This window comes from Nannobrachium achirus, assembly GCF_963921795.1.
Source record: "Nannobrachium achirus genome assembly, chromosome: 12".
NCBI classification, from domain to species: domain Eukaryota; kingdom Metazoa; phylum Chordata; class Actinopteri; order Myctophiformes; family Myctophidae; genus Nannobrachium; species Nannobrachium achirus.
The window spans coordinates 17,150,326-17,175,280 of record NC_137832.1 but is presented as its reverse complement, the minus strand read 5'-3'; the positions used below and the strand labels follow the sequence as shown (position 1 = coordinate 17,175,280).

Genomic DNA, 24,955 nt, shown 5'->3' with positions numbered 1-24,955 from the left:
TGGATTTTGATTATCGCGGTAATATCGTAAATCGCGATTTCTTTTGTCACAATAATCGTGATATGAAATTTTCATATCGTATCATCCCCACTTCTCTCCCAGCAAAACATTAGGCTTTACCGACAGCAGTTCACAACGCTTCCACGTCTGGCCTGACCCACACTCACCCTCCCTGCGTCTGAAGTTCTTCTTGTCCTGGATGGCGTCGGTCAGCGTGGCCATGATCTCCTGCTGTTTGAGAGCCAGGATGCCCAGGCCTTTGACCAGGCCGGCCAGCCCGTAGGCGGCGCCCTTCCTCTCGGCGTACTTATCGCTCTCCAACAGCAGCTGCAGCAGGTTTCGCACGATCCCTGCCGCGTCCTCCTTGATGGCAGGGACCAGAGGTGGCAGGCAACCGGCCACAGACTCCTGAACCTGACGGACCGACAAACCCAGAGACAGCGTTGAGGAGGTGTGTGCCTTCATGCCTGGCTCAGATATTTTTGAATTTTGTCTATGATCTCGATTTATTTCTTGTTGGGATGCTGTAACCTTGTTCGTTCACAACAGGCCGTTTGGTTTCCGCCTAAAGCGCGGAAAACACTAGAAGAAGTGGCGTCGCTTTGATTTGGTTCCCCCCGTTTGTTTCCCCAATCCCTTTTAAAATGCTCCAGTAGCCTAGTGTAGTCTTGCCAGTCGCTAACAGTTGGACTAAAAGATGCATATACCAAACAAACTTTTCAAAAGCAAAACTACTCCGCATCAAGGAGTTTATAGGTAGGCCCTAAAAGTATGTCCTTGAGCACAGGGGAATATTTTGGGTTAAAACTGAATCCAGTTTGATCTTTCCGGCAAATTGTAGTCCTTTGAGTACTACAACATTACGTATTGTGGTTTCCGCTCCACTTGGTTTTTACTCAGGTTTACCGGAGTAAAAACCAAGTATTGGGAACAGCAAATTTGGTGTGCGGACTTTTTCTTTCTTTTATTGTTGATTAACTTTAGTCCAGCACCCAGCCTACATGGCTCAGGATGTGCATGCCTTTTATGGCTGTTTGGCAGCTTATGTTTCCATGGATATTTTTCTATAACATCGCAAAAGTAAGCTACTTTTAAGCTACTTTGATGGCAGTTTAAGACATCCTACCGTGGCAGTAAGATAGTTAAGCCACAGACCCACGCAAGAAATAATAATATTTCTCTCTGGGACCCAAATCTACACTGTGAAAGTCTCAGTATTCATTATACTCTTGGTGTACTGTGTACAAATGGAACCACATTTGTACGCTTGTATGCGTCTACAGGACGGCATGAGGCATTCGATTACTGTACCACATGAATAGCGTGGCATTACTGCCCACAGACAAGCATGATATCGATGTTGCAGTATGCATTTTATAGCTTCATGTTTGGGGTTTATTTTCAGACAACACAGTGTGACTGCAGGACCAATTTTGGGAAGAGAGCGAGGGGGAAAAAAACGTCTGGAGACTCCAAGTAGCCAGCGTGGGAAAAGTCTCCTAAATGTATTTCTAAAAAGTAAAAGTAGGCTACCAATAGCAGTTCATTCATAAGTCTGTACTAGTCCAACTTTGATCAGCTGGTCCAAATAGATCCAGGCTATTTCGAGTTTATTTTATTATTGTTTTCATTCAAAGGACCAACTGTGGGAAGCGCCGTCTTTTTTGAGCGACGGTCGGGGGCGTGGTCTGGGAGCGAGAAACGGGGAGGCGGGGGTAGGGGGGCGATCTGCCTCATGCCGTCCTGTAGACACATACAAGTCATTTTTGTACACCCTAACCCAGACCCAGACCCGCAAGGGACCATATGGTTCTTACCATCAATCATTTAGCAGCAATCTGGAACCCCCTCAAGGACCCCTGTGGGTCCCTGGACCCCATGTTAAAAACCACTGCTGTAGACCGCATCAAAGAATCATTTACAACACCACAGGTTGAGTCCAGTACCTGTTGTGACGGAGTGCAGAGGGCTGTGATCAGCTTGGCCACAATGGGCTTCACCTTGGGATCACTCTTGTCCAGATGTTTGGCCAGGGAGCCCATGAGGATGACCACGCTCTGGCGAACAGAGTCGTAGCTCGCGTCCTGGGGAGCGTTCTTCAGAAACTCCTCAAACACAGGCAGCAGGCAGCTGACATTGTTCTGGAAATGTAAACCGAGACAGACAACAATGAAAACATTTTTCTCTGGGGGGCGCCTGCTGGCCTACTGGTCCAGGCGCATACCACTTAGGCATTGCCACATAGGCATGAATGCCTGGCGGCGTCGCCGGTTCGATTCCCGATCCGGATGACCTTTGCCGCGTGTCACTCCCCATCTCTCCCTCCATTTCCTGTCAGTCTACTGTCCTATCAATAAAAGCCCCCCAAAAAAAATTTCTTAAAAAAATAAAATCTCTACAGTCGATCAGAATACAAACCACTTGAATCACTGAATTAGTGTAAAATAATGCTACAAGTATGCTGATTTGTCGTCTTGACATTCCTGCAGAGACTTGCTGACAACTTGAACAGTTTCAGTGTACATACTGATGAACAAATGATGCAAGGATAGATGGACAAGTCCCTGAAGGTAAAACGCAATGAAGTAAGCGAGGAAGCGGGGGTATGATTACCACAAACGTAACAACGGATTTGCCGTCAACATTTTCAGTGTCCAACATTTCATATCGAAATACATAACATGGTATTTTCTGCTATCAGGGTTCCCACACATTATTACCAATTAATTTCCAAAACTTTTCCAAAACTTTTCCAGAATATTGAACCCAATTTCCAGGACTATATAACAATAATTCAGCTCAATAACGAGTCGCTTACTCCTATGCGCAATGCCCAAAGACAGGCAGTGTATGCCAGTGGTTCTCAACCTTTTTCAGACCGTGACCCCCGAAATAATCATATTTGAACTGGGGACCCCGGCACCCTGACGAGCACTAAGAGTTGAGGAATTTTGTATAACACAGTTTTATTGTGAAAATAGCCGATCTACATTGCGAGGCGTTGTGAGCATGTAGATCTGCTATTTTCACAATTTCTGCCTCTAATATTTGACAATTTGGCCAATGTTTAATTTGTCATTTCAGAGGTATTAACACAATCAATAACCAAAGACAATGCATAGCTATTCTTTCCAGGACTTTCCAGGACCCTTGATCAATTCCAAAACTTTTCCAGTACTGGACAAATATTTTTCTAATTTCAAAATATTTCCAGGAATGTAATGACCGTGGGAAGCCTGTGCTATTCTACTATCAGTCACAGTAAAAAAAACAGAGAAGTTTCCATTTAAGAGAGCAGCAGGGCGTACCTTTCCATGTGTGTTGAGAGCCGACAGGGCAGCGTCTAACATACAGCGCCGCACCTCAGGGTGGCGATCGTTCAGAGCATCAGGAACAAAGAAGAGGAAGAGTGGAGTGACCTGAGCCTCATCCAGGTACTGGGACAGCTTGTTCAGAGCCAGGGCAATACCACACCTGAAGAAGAGCGCCACATACACAAGTCAAAACACTCAATCAGCAGCATTTCCAACGTACATCCAACTATAAATGCAGAAATCTCTTTTTCGGTCTGTGTGTGTGTCCCTCGAATGGCCTCCAAGTACTACGATAACGAGTGCTGCACCAGTTTAGTTATATCATTCTAAACAATTTAGACAGAAGTCATCCTTGGAGATGTGTGAGATACATTTTAGCCTTAAATATCTCATAGTTTTTTGTAAAAGAAAAAGAAATCTTAATTTCTGTTGTACTTACATCGGAAAGGCAAGCCAAAGATGATTATCAATATTTTTATTGTCAATTCATGTATTGCTTATAGTTCTGTTGTGAAACTATAGTGTTGAGAGTACGGTCATATTCTCCTACCTGGCCTCCCACTGGTCAGGTGGAGATTCAGAGATGACTCTGCCCAGAGCGTCCAGGATCGGAGGCGGTCTCTGGAAAAAACACGATTGCAACGATTTGACAAAGCCTGTTTGCTGTGTTTATTTGAACCATGAGACAGGTTTCAGACACATCTAGGGATGGGAAGATAAGCAATATTATCGTTTATCGTGATAAAAAACACTCACGATAATCGTATCGTGGAGATTTAATTCATCGTGAATATGTCCTCTGTCATGCACTGGGATCAATTCACCTTTTATTTGCCGAGCTGCAAATCCAGTACCACTTAAACCCTCTATAATTATTATTGGTAAAAGGTACTTATAATATAAGTACTTGATACAGTCTTTTTTTCACTCTCTACCATTTTTTTTTTTTTTTACTTTTTGACAAATTAACACTTATGTTGCTATGATTTTTTCTCTTCAATGTCCCACGTTGCCATGGTTACCATAGACTTCCATGTAATTGCGCAATTGTGTAAAAAGTGCACGCCCATGCCTAGATGATGCACCACGTGTGTGCACAGCTTTCAAACAAAAAAATCCGCTTGGAAATCCGTTCAGGCATTCATGATTTATCAGCCATTATGTTTTCTTCAGATGTAAACAAACATGGCTGCCATGTTTGAAAGAATGGGTTGGTATGGGGGTTAAACATGCAATTTCGCGATCGCGATCATGCCTAATACATTTCTGGAGGTCCAAAAATAATTTTTGAAAACATTTTTTTTGAATTTCTTTTTATTTTATTTTTTTCAAAAACGGCCCAAACTCGGGAAACTCGGGGTTGGCACAGCGGTAGTACCTTTTCAAACTCGGGAAACTCAGGGTTGGCACCAGATGTGTTAAACATTGTCCAAATTGTCAAATATATAGAGGCAGAAATTGTGAAATTTTTTTGGCAAATGTTCCGCCCCAGGATAATGGATGTTGGGGATAATTTGATTATCGTGATAATATCGTAAATCGCGATTTCTTTGGTCACACAATAATCGTGATATGAAATTTTCATATCATCCCATCCCTAGACACCTCCGGAAACTAATGAGAGCTGTGCCCAAGCGGAGGTGTCACTCACGTAGAGCTTCTCGTGGTAGAGCTCAGTGAGCTGGCCCAGGACGGCGGCTGCCTGGTCTCTGTAGTCGCACACGGCGGTGGACAGGGCCTCGGCGGCGGCGGAGCGGACCGCCTCCTCGTGGTGGGTGACGTCGCCAATGAGCAGTGGGCAGATCTCAGGGACCAGTTCCAGACACAGAGACTCCCACAGCCTGCGGAACAGCACCCAAAAGTGCACAGTAAATCAGGCTTAAAGTTAGAGCAAATCAATAAGATGTACAGTATTACTAGAGTTCTCAACAGGCCTGAAAATTAAGGCCCGGCCCTAACTGGGCCGGCCCGAGGCCCTAGCCGGCTTGACTAGTTAGCATACCTTTTACGCCCTACCCGGCCCGAAAACGTCAGGTCAGGTATGGTCGGGTTTGGAAAGAATTTGAAAACTCTATCACAGAGTAATAAAATAATAAAAAGATATATATTTTATTTTTTCATTGAGCCAGAGGCCCTACAAGGCCCGACTAATTAGCATACATTTTAGGCCCTACCCTACCCTAAATGTCGGGTCGGGTTCGGGTATGGTCGGGTTCAGGCAGAATTTGAGAACTCTAAGTAGGACCAATGTATATAAATGTATGCAAAAACGTCTGACTGCTGAGCCAAGACGGAAAGCCTGTTTGCGTAGGGGAGATCTACCTCCAACCACCACAGTTCTGTTACTTATATTGCATACCACAACAGATGAGTTAAATAACGTTCAAAGATAAAATATAAAACAAGTTATGGATTGCATATTAAACTAATATAAAGTGAATGGAAAGAGAAAACCGTGTCCAAAAGTACGTACTTCAAAGCCAGGGCTCTGGCCTCCTCCTCAACGTCAAACCTGCCAACCCACAGTCTTCGAAGCAAACTCAGCCCACTGGCCTCAGTACTATCAGTGGGCAAGGCAAACTCCATGTCCAACAGGCCCTGAACACATGACACATGAACCCCATGATTATGAACACAGAACAGGTTTGGAACTCACACCGACACTCATGGCATGGCATCTTTTAGGGCGGCAGTGGCTCAGGAGCTGCTTGGGAAATAAAAGGTTCCCGGTTCAATCCCGTAGTGTCTTTGAGCAAGGCTACTGCTCCCGCTGAGCAGGTTGGTGCTTTCCATGGTTTCCTCCACCATCGGCGTGTGAATGTGTGAATGTAAGGCACTGTAAAGCGCTTTGGATAAGCAACAATTACAATTTATTTAACAAATAATATATCGGTTCGGTTTGAATCTCGGTTTTTGGCTCACGGTTTCACCGAAACCGAGATTCGTGGGCTGATGCCATCATTTGTTTCCCCACAAAACATGATAATCAGGTATTATGCTTATACTAGGAAGAAGGTTTTCTCCCAAAAGATTTACAGAAAGAGTTAAAATTATGTTTTTATGTGGCCACACCCAAAAAAAAAGAAAGAAATTGGGGTCATTCGGGATGGGCTGTTCGGGACAGGGCCATTCGGTTTGGTATACCTGTTCCGTTCAGTATTGTTGCATCCTTGGAGGTCCACTGTTGCATGTCATGACTCACACAAATAACTGTGGAATGTGGATGCTCACCCTGAGAGCAGCGTCTCGCACAGAGAAGCAGGGCGACAGCAGAGCGTCCAGAAGAACGTCTATCTCTGGCTGCTCGGCCACAGCACAGCCTTTCTCCCCTCCCGCACTGGAGCACAACGCAGTCAGGCACTGGGACGCAAACACCTACACACACACAGACACACACACACACACACACACACACACAGCTTTAACTGACCTGTACTGAAATATTTGCCACCGCCAAAATATCAAGGGATGTGATTGATTGTCATTTCACAACACAATAAAAAGCTGGGGGGAGACAGAATAAATCTAAAACCATTAACACTTCTTTTGCCAAGCTACTCTTATCTCATCCACAGACAAGTTAAGGGTTACTATGGTAACCAGGTAAACAGACGGTTGCAGCCACTGGTGAAAGAAAAAACTGCATACAGTACGTCATGACGCAACACGGCCAGAAGCTAAATGGACCGTCTATGCTCCATTGACTACAGTTCTATGCTGATGCATAAAAACGGTTGTATCTCTGAATAAGTTGCAAATAACAACATACCATCCCAGAAGAAGTGTGTGTGTGTGTGTGTGTGTGTGTGTGTGTGTGTGTGTGTGTGTGTGTGTGTGTGTGTGTCTACCTGGATTCTGGGGGTTGACGTGGAGATGATCCTAGTCAGCAGCAATAGCATGCTGACACGAGGCAGCAGCTCTGGTCCGGTCTGAGACAGAGGAGAACGGTGGTTACCATACATGCAACGCCATGAAACAACGTCACATGCACCTCCAGGGTTTCCTGCAGGAAAAAAGGCTTGGCCAGGTGGTAGGCTAGAGCAGTGGTTCTCAACCTGTGGGTCGGGACCCCCAAGGGGGGTCCCAAAATTATTTTTGGAGGTCCCCAGGTGATTAGCTTAATGTGCAACTCTGTTTTCTCACTCAACAGTAAACAAACTAACATAAAGTGTATGTGTATATAGAGGGTATCTTCACATTTCTAAAGTGACAATTTAAGGACGTTATAATACCTCTGAAATGACAAATTAAACATTGGCCAAATTATCAAATATTAGAGGCAGAAATTGTGAAAATAGCAGATCTACATGCTCACAAGTAACGCATGTAGATCTGCTATTTTCACAATAGAACTGTGATGTACAAAATATAATGCCTCAACTCTTAGTGCTCATCAGGGAGGGGGTCCCCAGTTAAACTATAATTATTTTGGGGGTCACGGCCTGAAAAGGTTGAGAACCACTGGGCTAGGGGGGGACTCTAAGCACGTTAATTCATTAATTTGATTAAATGTATTCCCTTAATTTTCATTCATTCTTATCTTTTCCCTTAACATAGGAGAAGTTTGTTAAATAAACACAAATGCAAAAGTATAGTTTCTTTTGCACGTTTAGGAGGAACTTTGCATAATTTTCACTAGACTCTTGGCCGGGTGCTAGTACAGATTTTAGGCCGGGTGGCCAATAAAGCGCTGCAGAAAACCCTGTGAGTCCGCAATACACACAGTGACAACTATGAGACATGACATCTTCAATCCAGTGCGACAGAGGGAGCGGAGTAATAGTGTTTCTATTTCACAGTTGGATGACTTTCAGTAGTTTGTTTTTGTGGAGTGTACACAGCATGGATTTTATAGTCTAGATTGGGATATGTGGCTTAATATACATCAATCTGGGGATTCTTGATATATATTGTCACTGTCTGGCCAAAACCTCTTAACTCTATTTTTGATTTTTTTTTTTTTTGGCATAAATCAGGGCTATTGAACACCCTTTAGATCTGTGTGTTGATTAAATAATATTGAACCAATGGAAAGTAGTAAAAATCCCTTTGGTCAAAACCCCCTAACTCATTTGTGCTGCCCCCTCCCGAGTTTCCCGAGTTATTACAGTACCCCCAGAAGGCCATGGCCCGAGTTTCCTGAGTTTTCCCGTTTTTGAAAGAAAAAAAAAAATCGCGAAATTGCATGTTTAACCCCCATACCAACCACATCTTTCAAAATGGCAGCCATGTTTGTTTACATTTGAAGAAAACAATGGCTTCTATCTCATGAATGCCTGAAAGGATTTTTGTTTGAAAGCTGTGAACAGCGTGCACACATATGGTGCATGATCTAGGCATGGGCGTGCACGATCCGTGCACTAAAAATTGATCCGTGCACAAAAAATTACAATTATTGGCAGTGAGGAACTTGGCGGACATTTTGAAAAGGCAATGAATGAGTTAACCACTTGAGCTCATTTTCCCGAAAATGTACATTTTGGAGTCTCTCTCTGCAGCAGAGATATACAAAAAGTTGAGAATCACTGAACACACAGAAGTACCTCGTCTATGTGCGTGTCCGTGCTCTCCACCTCGGCCCTGAGTTGGGCGTGCACGTTGACGATCTGCAGGGCTCGGATCATCCGGGCCTCGTCCTCCTCGTTGCTGCCCGACGTCTCCCTGAGCGTGGCGTTGAGCAGGGGGAAGCAGAAGGAGAACGCCGGGGCCGACAGCGGAGCCACATCTGGATGTGTGAGGACATGAGCAGAGATGGGACCATACGGGATATTATCGCTTAAGGGCTTTGCACACAGGACAGTTGCGTTTTTTCCGTTTGCTGCATGATTAAAACACATTGGATTTGGTGTGTGCTTGTGTATGTGTGCGTGTGTGTGTGCTAACCAGTCTTGCCCTCTCTGGTAGGGACGGTGTAGCTGTGCAGCAGTGCCACCGTGCGCTGGGTGGCTGTGTCCAGGTCCTCCTGTCCCCAGTGCTCGTCCAGATCACACTCTGGTTTTAGCAGCCGCAGGGTTACGTGACCTACAAGCACAGCTACAGGGGACAGATTAGAGATTCTAACTTAAAGGAGTAGTTCACCACTTTTCAACCTGTCTTCATGTAATAGGTCCTCACTAATGTTCATAATAAAATAGCACACTTTCTTTCTATTCAGTCTGGGTCTCATAGGAGAGCTGTCAAATCCTTCCTACCGGTGACATCATCGTTTGACAAAAAAATAAATAAAAATATATTTTTGAAGAAAAAAAATAGATTTTTATTATCACGAGAACAATGGCTTCCACTTTAACATTGCAACTTTTTCAGGAATAGAAAGCCTGCAGTTTCTATTAGCTTGCATTTCCCATTGATGATGTCACCGGTAGGAAGGATTTGACCCACCCACAGCTCTCCTATGAGACCCAAACTGAGTAGAAAAAAATTGAACATTAGTGAGGACCTATTATATGAAGATAGGTTGAAAAGTGGTGGAGTGCCCCTTTAACCAATTTTCGACCTGGAAGTATTTCATACTTTAGCTATAGAAAAATAGCAGATATACAAGCTCACAGCGCGGCACCGAGTGCCGCGCTGCGAGCTTGTAGATCTGCTATTTTTTAAAAGTCGTGAAAATGTGTGCAAATCTTTGACTATATGTATTTTATTTGTAAAGCGAACATTTGTAACTCAAATTTTGCATCTGGGGGTCCCTGGAACTAAATATTTTGAGATGGGGGTCTTTGGCCAAATAAATATCATTTTGGGGGTCCTTGACATAATAAAGTTTGAGCACCAGCAGTTCCATTATCAGTCAGTGTTAGGAAGAATAGTATGAACGAATGCTTCAAGTACCAACCATGTATGCACTGCACTCGTGATACTAGATAGAAGCTTGAGAGTGAATATATAAGAATTATGGACAAGGGACTGTTTATAGTTCAATAAACAAAGTTATTAACTGTAAAAGATTGATTAAACACAGAAACAGCAGCGGTCATGAAGAAAGAGCCACAAGCAAGGGCTTGTGGCAGAGGACAATAATACAAAAAAAACGTACATTTGATTACATCAAATGACTGCACTGGGTATGACTTGTTTAAGACTGTTATCTTGTTTTGTGAAGAACAATACTAAAAGCCCACTTTAAAAACAAAACTAAAATTTAAAACAAAATGTCAAAAAAAAAAACGGGGGGAAAAAAAAAAAAAAAAAAAAAAACGAATGTAAATTGTAAAACAACGTCGGCTAAAACAACAGCGAGGAGAGACGTCATTCCCTTCTGCCCACAAACGTACCTAGACTGTGCAGGTGTTTGGGCATGAGGCACACTCCAATGTCCAGAAACACTTGTTGGATGCGCGGAGCAGCCAGAGGGGACTGGAGGAGGGGTATGAGGACATGGAGAACCCCGGGGAGATGCCAGGAGATCTGGGGTGGCATCTCCTGCAGGGCTGCCTCCAACAGGCCCACCGCACACTGAAGCTCCATGTCCAGCTGGAGGCAGCACCGGATCAACAAGAAGGTCAGTAAGTAGGCGGATGACGCACCGTTAGCAGTTATTATGTCAGAGGGAAATAAACACTAGAGACCTAATTGGCACTGGCTTCGTGTTAATTTCAGGGTCCAGGTAGTTGGGGCGAATCCGATACTTCTGTGACCACGAGAGCAAAGATCCGTTTCTCGGTGGTTTTGTCAACTATGAAGGTTAAATAACAAATTGAGCTCCCATGTCTCTCGCAAAAATGCGGGCAAAATGTTTGACAGCTAGGGTAATTTTCAGTCTCATTCACTTACTATACACCATACTATAAAGGAAAAAATGACTCCCAAAAAATCTGCTTTAAGTTGGATGTGAGGGGTCAAACTAGGGGTTTTTAATTATTCTGAATCCATTGCAAGCATTTGTTTTGCACAAAAAAAAACATTCCTTGGGCTAAAAACGGCCAACAAAACTATAGTTTAGTGATGAGTCATCACTTTTCACAGTCTTTCGGGGTGCGTTTTTAGCCCAAAGAATGTTTCTCATGCAAAACAAATGCTTGCAATGGATTCAGAATAATTAAAAACCCCTAGTTTGACCCCTCACATCCAACTTAAAGCAGATTTTTTGGGAGTCATTTTTTCCTTTATAGTATAGTGTATAGTAAGTGAATGAGACTGAAAATTACCCTAGCTGTCAAACATTTTGCCCGTATTATTGCGAGAGACATGGGAGCTCAATTTGTTATTTAACCTTCATAGTTGACAAAACCACCGAGAAACGGATCTTTGCTCTCGTGGTCACGAAGTATCGGATTCGCCCCAACTTTATAGAGCTCTGCGTGGTCAGGCTCCAGAATACTTAACGGACCTGCTCCTACAGTATGTGCCCACCAGGGCCCTAAGGTCTGCTGAACGGGGTCTGTTAGAAGTTCCCCCTACTAAAAACAAAAACGTGACAAAGCCTTTCAGGCCGGAGCTCCTAAACTCCTAAAATGCTCTTGCGATCTCTATGGACATTTTTAAGAACATCCTTAAAACGCTACAATTTGCAAAAAGAGTTTGCCATTTCCTGCTTCAGGCTTTAATGGAGCAGTTCACCCCCAAAATGTCATTTTGTCATTTGTCGCATTCCTAAGACAAAAACTGTATTTGAATAAATGTACCGATTCCGGATGGGGGCATGTGGGTCCCCATCTGGAATCAATGGGTGTACATTTATTGTAATCAAATTATTGTCTTAGGAATGCAACAAAAAACTAAACATATTATTGAACTCAAGTCTCCATGGTGTGAGTATTCAATAAAAAAGGTCATTTTGGGGGTAAACTACTCCTTTAACCACTTAAGCTCTATACAATTCATCGTACAACAAAGTGTGATGATGCGACATGCAAGCTTGTGGCTCTGCTAGAAAGTGTCCAACATTATTGATACTTTTTAAAACATTTTTGAAAACGCCTGTAATGCCCAACAATAGGGCTCGGTTCTGAAAAAAGCTGTTCACGGGAGGCGTTTTGTCGGACGTACCCCTTGAAGTCGTTTGCGGATGGAGGATTCTTTATCAAGTTGGGCTTGCATCATCTCCTTCTGTTTGCTAGTCAGCTGCACCTCATCCTTGATACCCTTCTTCTTCTTGAGCTCCTGACAAGACACAGCGACGCAACAAAGTCAATATATTTTGCCCCCACTCACTGACACACACAACAGCATAGAACAGGGTTCCCACACATTTTTACCAATTAACCCATTTAGGCCTGAACACATTATGACGCAATATTTTATGCTTTAAATATAACAAAAATAGCAGATATACAAGCTCACAGCGCGGCACCGAGTGCCACGCTGCGAGCTTGTAGATCTGCTATTTTTGAAAAATCGTGAAAATTAGAATTTTGACCCGATTCTATAAGTGTCTTTTGAATCCTTCTAAGGTTTTTGGAAAAAATATGTTTCTATGTCAGCAATCTGGCCGGCCATCGTCAAAGAAAAGGTCCTTTTCACTCTACTGGAGCTCAGTTAGTCTGTTCTTGAGAGACTACTATGTCAGTGGTTCTCAAACCTTTTCATGTGAAGGACCCCCAAAAATGATATGTATTTAGCCACGGACCCCCATCTCAAAATATCTAGTTCCAGGGACCACCCAGAAGCAAAATTTGAGTTACAAACGTTCGCTTTGAAAACACATCTATTCAAAGATTTGCACACATTTTCACGACTTTTTCAAAAATAGCAGATCTACAAGCTCGCAGCGCGGCACTCGGTGCCGCGCTGTGAGCTTGTATATCTGCTATTTTTCACTGGTTAACAAGCATTCAATAAGTCTAGGCCTAAATGGGTTAATTTCCAAAACTTTTCCAGAATATTTAACCCAATTTCCAGGACTATATAACGGGTCCATTTGGTTTCATTTGTATACTGTCAAGAGTTAAGGGGAAACCTTGACATTTTAAAGTTTGAGAACCACTGATTTAGACCAAAGTGTAGGTTTAAATGGATTCTGCAATGAATCTCTGTATTAACAATTCCATAGGATTCTTTTATAAGGCTCCCTCATTGTATCACGATATATACGATATCTCTGAAAAGGCATTTCGTGGAGACATCGTATCGTCTCAACGATATTTATCACCATATCGCCCACCCCTATCTGGGTTAGGACGAAAGAGAACATTGATAGGTCTAGGATGAGTTCACCTCTTGCAGCTCCAGTTCGATGATTTGATCCTTGTAGGAGTAGGCCTTGTTTTCTCTCTTCATGTTGCCTTTCTTGGTGCTTTCCTGCTGGGCGCTACAGCACATACAAAGGACAACATAAGAAATGTTACAGAGTGCCTGGTTTACAAAACACATCATTTTAAATGAGTATGGAGTGGTTTAGCGCTGTGTTCCTCAAGTGAGGGTACTTATAACCCAACTTTTTAGCCTGTGACTCAAAAGAGGAATTAGACATTTTGCCCAGGACCCAAACTTGTGAAAATAGCAGATCCATGAGCTCACAACACGTATACATTTTTTTTCTAATTTATGGAATTTCTTCGATTTTCCTGTTATTTATGTGCCATCAGAGACCCTTAAAGGACAACTTCACCACTTTTTGACTTTTCGATCTTCATACAATTGGTCCTCAGACTCCTCACTAATGTTCAAGATATAATGGTACAATTTTTTTCTACTCGTTAGGCAGATTTCCTTTTAGAATTTAGAATGTTCTTATCACGGGAACAATGGCTTCCATTATAACATTGTAACTTTTCAGGAATAGAAAGCCTGCCGTTTCTATTAGCTTGGATTCCCCATCGATGTCACTGGCAGGCGGGTTTCTGGCACCTATTATATGAAGTTAGGCTGAAAAGTGGTCAAGTCGTCCTTCAAGTAAACTGAAGCGAGGTTTCTACCTCCATAGCACTGGAATAAAATAAAATAAATAAGAACAGATCCCGTGAAAGCATTTGAGCGTAGAGAACGTCAGGCATTGACACTAAGGCTTGCCCACCTGCCCCCGGCAGGTAAATGAAACTTTCTGGCAGGTGAAGTTTGCTTTCAGGTTGCCCGACCGGTCAATAGGGGACGCAACCGTCTATAAACACAACACCAGATATCTGTCTAGACACAATGAACGTGGCCAGAACGCTCTGTCTTCTGGTCTGTGGAATGTAAAATAAGAGCACTGCTTACCTATAATGTTGCTACACTTGAAAATGTAAAATGGGGCACCCGCTGGCCTGGTGGTCAAGGCGCATACCACATACTAGGCTATGATGCCTGCTGGCGTCGCCGGTTCGATTCCCGATCCGGACGACCTTTGCCGCATGTCATTCCCCATCTCTCTCCCCATTTCCTGTCAGTCTACTGTCCTATCAATAAAGGCATAAAAAGCCCAAAAAACAAATCTTTAAAAAAAAAAAGAAAAAAGAAAATGTAAAATAACAAGTGGGAAACCATAGACTATGTAGGTATTTGGATTTTTTATCGCACAGCCCCAGAAAGTAAAGTAGTAAGTGTTAAATTGAGTGGTAATTCAAATCGTAACTATCATAGTATCATTTTATAATGGACAATTTACTTTTCGGGCAAGTGGGCATGACCTTTGGGCAAGTAGAACATGACCTGATACTTGCCCCACGGGCAAGTGCCTCTGAGACCTTAGTGCCAACGCCTGAATGTGCACGCAGCATGCTACCTCTGGATGATGCTCTTGTCATGGAGGACTCCCTCAGGGCTCAGCATGATGGCAAACTCCTCCCTGGTGACCTGACACAGAGCTGGAGTGGACAGCCATGTCACCACATGCTCCATCACCCGCGGCAACAGCTTGTTGGGCGACAAACAAGACAGAGCACCCACTGCGTTCTTCACCGCCTGGAGACAGACAGACAGACAGACAGACAGACAGACAGACACACACACAGTCAATACAAACAGATAAGGTGAACTTAACACATTGAGTGCCCAAGATGAAACAAAAAATCCCATAGTGCCCAAAATGTAAATGATTTTACCCCTCGTGTTTCCCAACGCCTCTCAGCCGGTGTATACTACCCCGGTAACCACTCGCCTCTTGTGGCTTATTGCTTTAATATATTTTATGTTTTGAAAATAAAATTAAAAAGTAATAGGGCTTAAGTGGTTAAACCTCAAGTGGTGTGTATGAAGGTATACTGTAAGATCTTATTCTGGGACCTGATTGTCAGCATTGGCCTCCAGAAGACGAGGTACAATAGTCTCCAGGTTTGTCTCTATGAATTCCTCGGCCTTGATGTTCATGGAGGACAAAAGCAGGGGCCAGAGGCCTGGTCGAGCTGCAACTGCAGACACACAGACAGAAAACAAGCAAGTAAGTGAGACATTCGGTGCAAGATGCAACATCTTGCATCAGAAACAGTAGGCTAAGTTCCAGGGTCCGAATGGCGTCAGTTCAGCAAAAGCTAGGGTATGGCAAAGATGGGAGTCCTCATGGAAAATAGGCATTACATTTTGGATAACACGGTTCTATTGTGAAAATAGCAGATCTACATGCTCACAACGCCTCGCACTGCGAGGCGTTGTGAGCATGTAGATCGGCTATTTTCACAATGTCTGAAAAACAAAACAAAAAAAACTACTTTTGTACACAGGTTTCTACGGTTTCTTGGGCTGGATATGGCAGCCTGGAATGGTTTTTTCAAGTGCAGCTAAACTTGGCATGTTTAGTAAACGTGCCACAATTAACAATAATGCATTGCACCTGTGTAGCTGACCTGCGGAACCTGGTAATAGGCTATACCATTTTGTCAAGCTGGGAAGAATACAAGTGTGGAGAATATAATTATAATACCTTGTTAACTCATTCCCCGCCTCCCCCGATAGTCCCGAGAAAATCCCAATGTCGTTCCCCGCCAGGCCCGATAGTCCCGAGAATTTGCTTTTATATAATGTAATGTTTAATTACATTCTTCCACAGCCCGTCACAAAGTCTGAGCCTTTTATCTTAAAGGGAACCTAAAATATCACACGTCAAAGTAAGTGTGTTTGAAAAAAATACTGTAATAATGTATAAATTGCAATACAAATGTATAAATCTCCCCATAACCCACAGTGAACTGGCAAAAGACGCATTTGAGCTCAAAAGGCTGGCTGCCGGAAAAAAAAAGAGAAGAAAAAAAAGTGTGAGAACAGCTGTGTGTGTGTGTGTGTGTGTGTGTGTGTGTGTGTGTGTGTGTGTGTGTGTGTGTGTTTCCCTCCAGGACCACTATATCTCTGTTTCAGTGGTCCCTGTTGGACCCCCTGATGGTGTTCAGTCCCATAAAAAAACAGTGCTATCAGTGAGATCTGCCTCTCTCTCTCTCTCTCTCTCTCTCAAGACACAAAACACACAATTATCGCCAATTCGCCATATAAATGCTTCTAAAACGTACCTGATAATGATGATGGTTGATTTGAATCCACACCCTGGGTTATAATCCATATATCCAGGCTATAATATTAGTTTTGTAATGGTATTTAGTCCACAAACTTTAGTCCACAAACAAGCCATGATCGCCTTTGCAAAGGTGGGGGTCCCTGGTCGCCTTTCTAACGGAACCAATAAGGGGTCCGCGGGTCCAACGCTTCGCCGACCTCCCAGAGCAGAGTTACATAACATTGTAAAATCAATCAATAAGCCGATCATTTGTTACATAAAGTTCACATGATCCAGTTGCAGGGACAAGTGGTCCCTGTCGATGGGGTCTCACAAAGGGGGTCCCCTGGTCTCCAGCCAACACTTAGGGAACCAGGTGGGCGTGGGGGTCCCTGGCCCACGCTCCACCAAAACAAGCATCAACTACAGCCAACAAGCGATCGATCAACTACAGCCTCGCCTCGTTAGCAAACTGCGTCTGCCCTGCTCTTGCCAGGGCAGTGCAGAGGATTTTTTAGGGGCAGGGGGAGACATTTTCTAACATGTGCTAGAATGTGAAAATAGCAGATCTACAAGCTCTACAAGCTCTCAAAGTGTCGCAGAGCGACGTGTTGAGAGATTGCTGATCACCTTGTTGAACAAATGTCATAGCAATCCATTCTAGAGGTGTATTCTAGAAGTGTTATTGCGACCGTCAGGGAGCAGTTTACTATGAAAACCTCCACCGGCCGTCCGTCGGTCGGTCACACGTCACACCTTTGCCCTGCTCATATCTCCGCATCAGTATATAGGGCTTGTTTGTTTATTGTATGACATCACGCCACATCATCAGCTGTGGACTCTGTGATGTCATCGTATCGCATCAGTATATAGGGCTTGTTTGTTTATTGTATGACATCACGCCACATCATCAGCTGTGGACTCTGTGATGTCATCGTATCTCCATATATGGCCATCTCCGTATATGGAGATATAAGTCGTCCATGCCCAAGTATGGGCTGGTGAGGTCAGACTTTGTGTGATGCGTAGGTTATCTCAATATATGGAGATTCAACATTCCAGGCAATGCTCTCTTCCCTGGTGAGAATTGCCCCTTTATATAGGGCTTGTTTGTGTATTGTATGACATCACGCCACATCATCAGCTGTGGACTCTGTGATGTCATCGTATCTCCATATATGGCCATCTCCGTATATGGAGATATAAGTCGTCCATGCCCAAGTATGGGCTGGTGAGGTCAGACTTTGTGTGATGCGTAGGTTATCTCCATATATGGAGATTCAACATTCCAGGTGTAACTATGGCTACCCGTATGACGTGAGAGGTGGAGGTTGTGATATTTGTGGAGATAAGCGACCAACGGTCGCTTATCTCCCGATTAGGGAGTCTTACTGGTTGTAAAGACTCATGCCCCCTTTGATGTCAATGTGTGTGTGCACCTGTAGGCCTACAGAGCGCAACTAGCATTTACACACAGAAACAGAGAGACAGCGCCCCCAAGTGACTTGTAGCAGACTTGTAGAATACTGTAGCAGTAATAGTATATCAATGTGAACTTGCTGTTTTTGGTCAGACATAGCATATAAAAATATTTTTCTCTGCATTTTTCTAAACAGAAAATTCTAAAAATAATTCCTATTACATAATTACATTAGTACACTTATCTGATAAGTGCCTGACGCCATAAATACAAATATCAACTGAGTTATTCGCTCGAAAAGCCATCAATCACAAAAAGGTCAATATCTCCAGTTCTTTCAATTATAGCTGGATTTTGGTCAAAAATGGCTATTTTGAGATGGCTGCAACTATAGAAAAAAAAGCTTTTTATTTATTTATTTTATTTTTCGGTGAGACTAGAGTTTGTCCTGTTTCATTTGAGGTTCTGTATGACATTGTCGAAAAAATACAGAATTTAGGAAAAATGTCAATATAAAAAAAATATATCAATTTTTTTATTAAACAAAATGGCAGGAGAGCCATACAGTCAATGTTAAAATGGCGGCCAATGTGTTAAAGTGACCATTATGTTAAATTTTGCATTTGTAGTTATTTTACTGTAATTTAACAACATAATAACCAGCGCAGATAGACAAAGAGACATTCATGGGTTTATATGTCACTTTTATTTTCCCCCCTGGACCCAGGGTATGGCAGCTGCATACCACTGCAATACCCAATTGAAGCTCACAACGCGTCGCTTCGCGCCACGTCATGAGCTTGTAGATCGGCTATTTTCGGATATTTTACTTCTTAAACATTGTGTTCTAACTTATGGAATTTCTTAGATTTTCTGTTTTTCTTCATGTAATTACTGAAAAGAAATCATTGAATTTTGTTTTTGATTCATTAATTATATTTATTTAATAATAATAGGCTAATACATCGTCACTGACGGGCAGAATCCTTGTATCTCCAGGTTTCAAAATAGTATGTTCTTTTGTAAATTAAAGCCCTGCTTCATCATACATCATAGTGTTGCACAAAAGTAGTGAAAATAGCAAATCTACAAGTGCACAACTGCGCTTGTAGATCGGCTATTTTCACTACTTTAACTCGTTTTTAAAATAATAATCCAAAAAGGAACAGTTTTGGACATACAAGGTTTACACCCGACAACGACAACATATTTTTTTAAATGTACGAAACAAAAACGAAAGGCACCCATTAAAATCTGTCTGCGACCCATAAATGGGTCCCGACCCCACTGTTTGGGAACCAGTGGATTAGAGCAGGGCTTTTCAAAGTGGGTGACGGGGCACCCTGGGGTGCCGTGACGGCAGTCCAGGGGTGCCGGGAGATCATTTGATAATATTTGGAATTTATTTGGACACTTTGGGCAAAAAAGTACAAAGTTATTTTCAGTCATTTCTAACCAAAATGGCTGTTATCTCAACGTTTTCCTCGCAACATAATCACTAAAATATCGTCACTGTCGGGCAGAAACCTCGTATCTCCAAGTTTCAAATGTGTACGTCTTTTTGGTAAAGCAAAGCCCTGCTTCATCATACAAGACTGTCGCACAAAACTAGTGAAAACAGCCGATCTACAAGCACACAACACCTCGCAATGCGAGGCGTTGTGTGCTTGTAGATCTGCTGTTTTCACTAGTTTAGTACATTTTATAGATGATAAATACAAAACGAACGGTTTTGGACATACAAGGTTTCCACCCGACAACGACGATATGCTATAAATATAAGGTGCTGGGAGTGAAAATTATAATGTAGGGGTGCCTCGGATTAAAACAATATTTATGGGGTGCCCTGAGACAAAAAGGTTTGGGAACCCCTGGATTAGAGGAAAGACTCCTCGGTACCTATGGAGGGGTGATGAGTGACAATGATGATCTCCATGGCCATTTTCTCAGCCTCTGCCGGGTCGCCCCACTGGCTGGGGGCCGAGCAGACAACACAAAGGGCCTCCAGGAGCACCCGGGGGGGAGTGTAGCTACGACCCGCCTCCGTCAGTTCTCCCGCCTCCGACACCAGGGCGTCCGGGGTCAACACCTGAGGAAGGTTTTATTACTGTTTTATTGCTGTCTGGCTGAAAATGACTAAAAACTACTACTTTTCAGAAAATGAAAAAATAACCTGTATTCCCATGGATCCAATGTAGACTACAATGTTACACACCTTTGGTGTCTGTCTGAGTGGCTGGCCCTGTTACAGCGCCACCAGGAGGCAGGTTTGAGTAAAAAACATTTTTTGGACAGTACTCCTACAGATTTTGTCCAGAAATCATGCCGATTGGTACACTCTATAGCCATTAAACGAAACAGGTATTTCTTACATTGATGCTCCTACATATTATCATGCAAGCACCAGTTAAAGTTACTTTCCAACCCTCATATACTGTGTGCACAGTGCACACCCCATAACCCACACATTGCACATCATTTCGGAGCTCATATCTTCAAACGGGTAAGGGCTAGTTATGATCTGAGTTTCTAGTAGACATGTTTTGTTTAAGAAACACAGGATAAGATGTTGATTCATTCAAAAATACATCATTTATTACATTTTGCTCGGCTGCCGATTAGGTTTCTAACAAAAGACAAAAAAGAAATACCTTTTTCTGACTGCATACTGATTCAAGAATAGCTACACATTTGTCAGGATGAAGGGTAACAGTACTCTTTTCAAATAGGTCATTTAAAAATAAATATTCAAGTCATATGTTTTGTTCTTGACCCTATAGTCCTGCACGGTATCAATATGAATTCCAGCGATTAGTTGCGGATTCGATTAACCCATTTAGGCCTGAACACATTATGACGCAATATTTTATGCTTTAACTATTGAAAAATAGCAGATATACAAGCTCACAGCGCGGCACCGAGTGCCGCGCTGCGAGCTTGTAGATCTGCTATTTTTGAAAAATCGTGAAAATAAGATTTTTTACCCGATTACATAAGTGTCTTTTGAATCCTTCTAAGATTTTTTGAAAAACCTATGTTTGTATGTCAACAATCTGGCCAGCCATCGTCAAAGAAAAGGTCCTTTTCACTTAACTGGAGCTCAGTTAGTCTGTCCTTGAGAGACTACTATGTCAGTGGTGCTCAAACCTTTTCATGTGAAGGACCCACAAAATGATATTTATTTGGCCACGGACCCCCATCTCAAAATATGTAGTTCCAGGGACCACCCAGAAGCAAAATTTGAGTTACAAACGTTCGCTTTGAAAAATACATATTCAAAGATTTGCACACATTTTCATGACTTTTTCAAAAATAGCAGATCTACAAGCTCGCAGCGCGGCACTCGGTGCCGCGCTGTGAGCTTGTATATCTGCTATTTTTCAATATTTAAAGCATAACATATTGCGTCATAGTGTGTTCAGGCCTAAATGGGTTAAATTAGTAGGCAACTAATTGAGTAATCGATTCGATTGCGATTAATCGTTGCAGCCCTACAAGACACCAAAGCAGCTTGTAAGGCAGACGCCATGTCAAGCCATTTTATCAGAGGTTTTTGGAGAGCAAGAGTCCATACTTTGTGTTTGTTGATGACCGCGCGGAGTTCTCCCAGGAGGCCATAGGCTAGGCCGGATCCTCCCAGCGAGGAGAGCAGCTTCTTAACCGTCTGCTGTGCCCGCTTCCTCACGCGCCATGTACGAGACAGCAGCACGCCCACGGTGGCACGATGATACATCCTGGTAAAACAACATGGGCACATGAGCTTATTTATTAACCACCAAAAATATCCAACATTTTGAAATAGTTTAGAGAATAGAAGATCTACAAGCTCAATGTAATGCCATGTGAGCTCGTACACCTCGGCTGTGAGCTTACAGATCAACTATTTTCAAAACAAATCTTTTTTATTGTACCCCACCAAAACCCCATATTATACCCCATCTACAAGCAGAGGGGTGACAATGAAACAGAAGGATAATATAATCATCAAGATGAGCCAAGGAGAAACACATCCATTCCTTAAACAGGATCTGTGATAACTGCTGTTAAACTAAGGTTAGCAGAAACTTTAATCAAATTCTTCTAACATGATATCCTTAAATGATTCAACACAGAACAAGCAAGTTAAAACAACCAAGAAAGACCACAACAAAACCCATCCAAACGATGATACCGTCTTGTAAGCAGATTTTAAATAATACCAGTAAATATCCATCCAAAATGTTGACTGGACATCAATATTTTAATGGCGCTTGTAAAGCTAAATCATTTATGATTTAGGACGATACTAAAACAAAAAGAGTTGAATTGTAGCCATTGGGTGCAGTGTTATCATGAAAGACCTTGAAGTAAGGTTTACAGGGATAAAAATGAATGAATCATGAATCAAATCCCAAAGCACTTAAAGCGGGTATATGGACTCACTGTGATTTGCTAGTGTTGAGCCTATGAGCATGGTCCAGGAAAAGTCTCTCGCACAGCAACAGCACACTGATCAGAGCTGGAGGCAGGAGACACAAACAACACATTACTCTCTATAGCATGGCACCTTCCAGTTCACTAAATTAAGAAAAAATGTTTAATTGATGGATCTTCAAGGACAAATTGTTTATGTGCTCAGTAAACCTGAGGGAATAATGAAAACGTATTTCATGAACAAAACTCCTGCACACTGATGTGGACTTCCTATGTCCATGTCCTAACTGTAACAGTAACAAGTACTGCAAGTAAGCTTACGTGTTGCAATGCAAAGTTGTTGTTTTTTTCATCTTAGTTTTCACCTATAACAGCATGCCCATAAGGACATCAGGTTGAAAGTGGTTAAGTCAGTCCGTCTGTGGGTTTTAAACATATTCAACCAGTGAGCAGTACTAACAAGAGACCTGACTAAATACTACTACACTGGACCCATTAGAACTCCTTTTTTTCTCTGTTTCCTGCAAAGTTTTGGACATACAAGGTTTCCACCCGACCATTTATAAAAGGTTAAAGAAATGCTTCTCAAAATAATGGGGAACAGCGACATAATATTATTTTGCCGGTTACAAATGGCTGCCATTAATCAAACTTGCACGTAGTTAGAGGAATGTCGGTGACACACCCATCCACATCCACGTTTCGGCTCACAATGCTTGGAACTGACAGGTCTCGTCAGCACAAACAAGCATGTGCCGAGTACTTTTTGGCAGAGTCTGTTGGTTTAACACCCTCAAACCGCCCGAGAGTCTGACTTTAAATGTAAGTGCCCAAGTGAAAATCTAAGAGTGGGTTCAAATCTGAGAGTCTCCAAGTATAATTCTCACAGTTATAGATATCATATTAAGATGTCTTATCTTATGTTATTATAGCACTAGATATCTGCACAGGTCTCTGAATGAGTTTACAGCCTATCAATACATATAAATGTACATTCTATCAACAGTTAACCCATTCAGAACGGGTACACTATATTGTGTATCATTATTTTATGCTTTAACTATTGAAAAATAGCAGATATACAAGCTCACAGCCGCACTGCGAGCTTGTAGATCTGCTATTTTTGAAAAATCGTGAAAATTAGAATTTTGACCCGATTCTATAAGTGTCTTTTTCCTGTGTCAGAAATCTGGCTAGCCATCGTCAAAGAAAAGGTCCTTTTCACTTAAATGGAGTTCAGTTAGTCTGTTCTTGAGAGAATACCGTCACAGTGGTTCTCAAACCTTTTCATTTGAAGGACCCCCAAAATGATATTTATTTGGCCACGGACCCCCATCTCAAAATATTTAGTTCCAGGGACCCCCCAGAAGCAAAATTTGAGTTACAAACGTACCCTTTGAAAATACATATTCAAAGATGTGCACACATTTTCACGACTCTTTCAAAAATGCTTTTTTTTTTTTTGCTAAAAAGCTTTTAATGGATATATGTATGTATATTTGTGCTGATGATGCCATAATATAACATTTTGCCTTACTGTCCTCGTTGGCCTGGGAGAGGAATTTCTCGGTGGTGAGCAGCGGCTTCTTCTCATCCAAGACCAAGTTCCAAAAGCCAGCTAATTTACTCTCTGCAACACAAGCAAAAGAATTAAGAGCTCAAAATCATCCCCTGTCAATGCACGCCCTCTGACTTTCCTCTCCATAAGTTAGGCATTGCCACATAGGCATGGATGAAAGGTGGCGGCGCCGGTTCAATTCCCGATCCGGGCGACCTTTGCCACGTGTCACTCCCCATCTCTCCCCCCATTTCCTGTCAGTCTACTGTCCAGGGGGTTGACACTTAGGTCTCAGAGGCACTTGCCCGTCGGGCAAGTACAGGTCATGTTCTACTTGCCCTCGGGTCATGGAAGACACACACGCGCTACTCTACCTAGCGCTACTCCTGCGCCTGTTATGGGGATTGAGAGAACTCAAGACTAGTTTCACCATAGCAGTCACTTCATGTTCACACAATGAGGCATGTCGCTTTACGTGTTGCATCGCGCGATTTCTAATTAGTTGCAGCTGAGCGCTCATCGTGTCCGATGCACGTCTTTTTTAGCATAATGTGAGCTTGTAGTATAGTGGTTTTCAAGGGAGCTCATGTCACAGCAAACTATCCCACATTCCCACTGCACAACGTTCGTTCAGTGTGTGTGGGGAGGGAGGGACTCGGGGAGCGAGCGAGAGAGAGAGAGGCGGAACACTAGTCTATATAGCCCCGTTCAGCGTTCAAGTAGGCTAACGAAACATATCTTATATTATGTTACTCAAAATGGGCACTTGCCCTGTCGGGCAACCTGGTAGCAAACTTCACCTGCCCGACCATAATATTGACCTGTCCCGGGCAGTCGGGCAGGCGTGAGTGTCAACCCCTGACTGTCCTATCAATAAAGGCATAAAAGCCCCAAACAAATAGACTTCCTTT

The 24,955-nt window shown here is 42.8% G+C and overlaps 1 protein-coding gene across 1 annotated transcript in view; it reads right to left on the bottom strand.

The window, feature by feature from the left end:
- Positions 1-24,955, bottom strand: part of gcn1 (GCN1 activator of EIF2AK4) — a 76,666-nt gene that overhangs the window by 40,427 nt on the left and 11,284 nt on the right. Inside the window, exons 15-33 of the mRNA XM_080739320.1 lie at positions 24,024-24,116; positions 22,496-22,571; positions 21,648-21,807; positions 19,973-20,162; positions 15,456-15,580; positions 14,956-15,134; positions 13,470-13,563; positions 12,303-12,416; positions 10,589-10,787; positions 9,198-9,347; positions 8,858-9,039; positions 7,163-7,243; positions 6,546-6,689; positions 5,788-5,912; positions 4,966-5,155; positions 3,865-3,935; positions 3,309-3,474; positions 1,947-2,141; positions 168-414 (exon numbers count right to left, since the gene is read on the bottom strand). Of these exons, the coding sequence (XP_080595446.1) occupies positions 168-414; positions 1,947-2,141; positions 3,309-3,474; positions 3,865-3,935; positions 4,966-5,155; positions 5,788-5,912; positions 6,546-6,689; positions 7,163-7,243; positions 8,858-9,039; positions 9,198-9,347; positions 10,589-10,787; positions 12,303-12,416; positions 13,470-13,563; positions 14,956-15,134; positions 15,456-15,580; positions 19,973-20,162; positions 21,648-21,807; positions 22,496-22,571; positions 24,024-24,116 (2,781 nt within the window). The remainder of the gene's footprint in view (positions 1-167; positions 415-1,946; positions 2,142-3,308; positions 3,475-3,864; positions 3,936-4,965; positions 5,156-5,787; positions 5,913-6,545; positions 6,690-7,162; positions 7,244-8,857; positions 9,040-9,197; positions 9,348-10,588; positions 10,788-12,302; positions 12,417-13,469; positions 13,564-14,955; positions 15,135-15,455; positions 15,581-19,972; positions 20,163-21,647; positions 21,808-22,495; positions 22,572-24,023; positions 24,117-24,955) is intronic.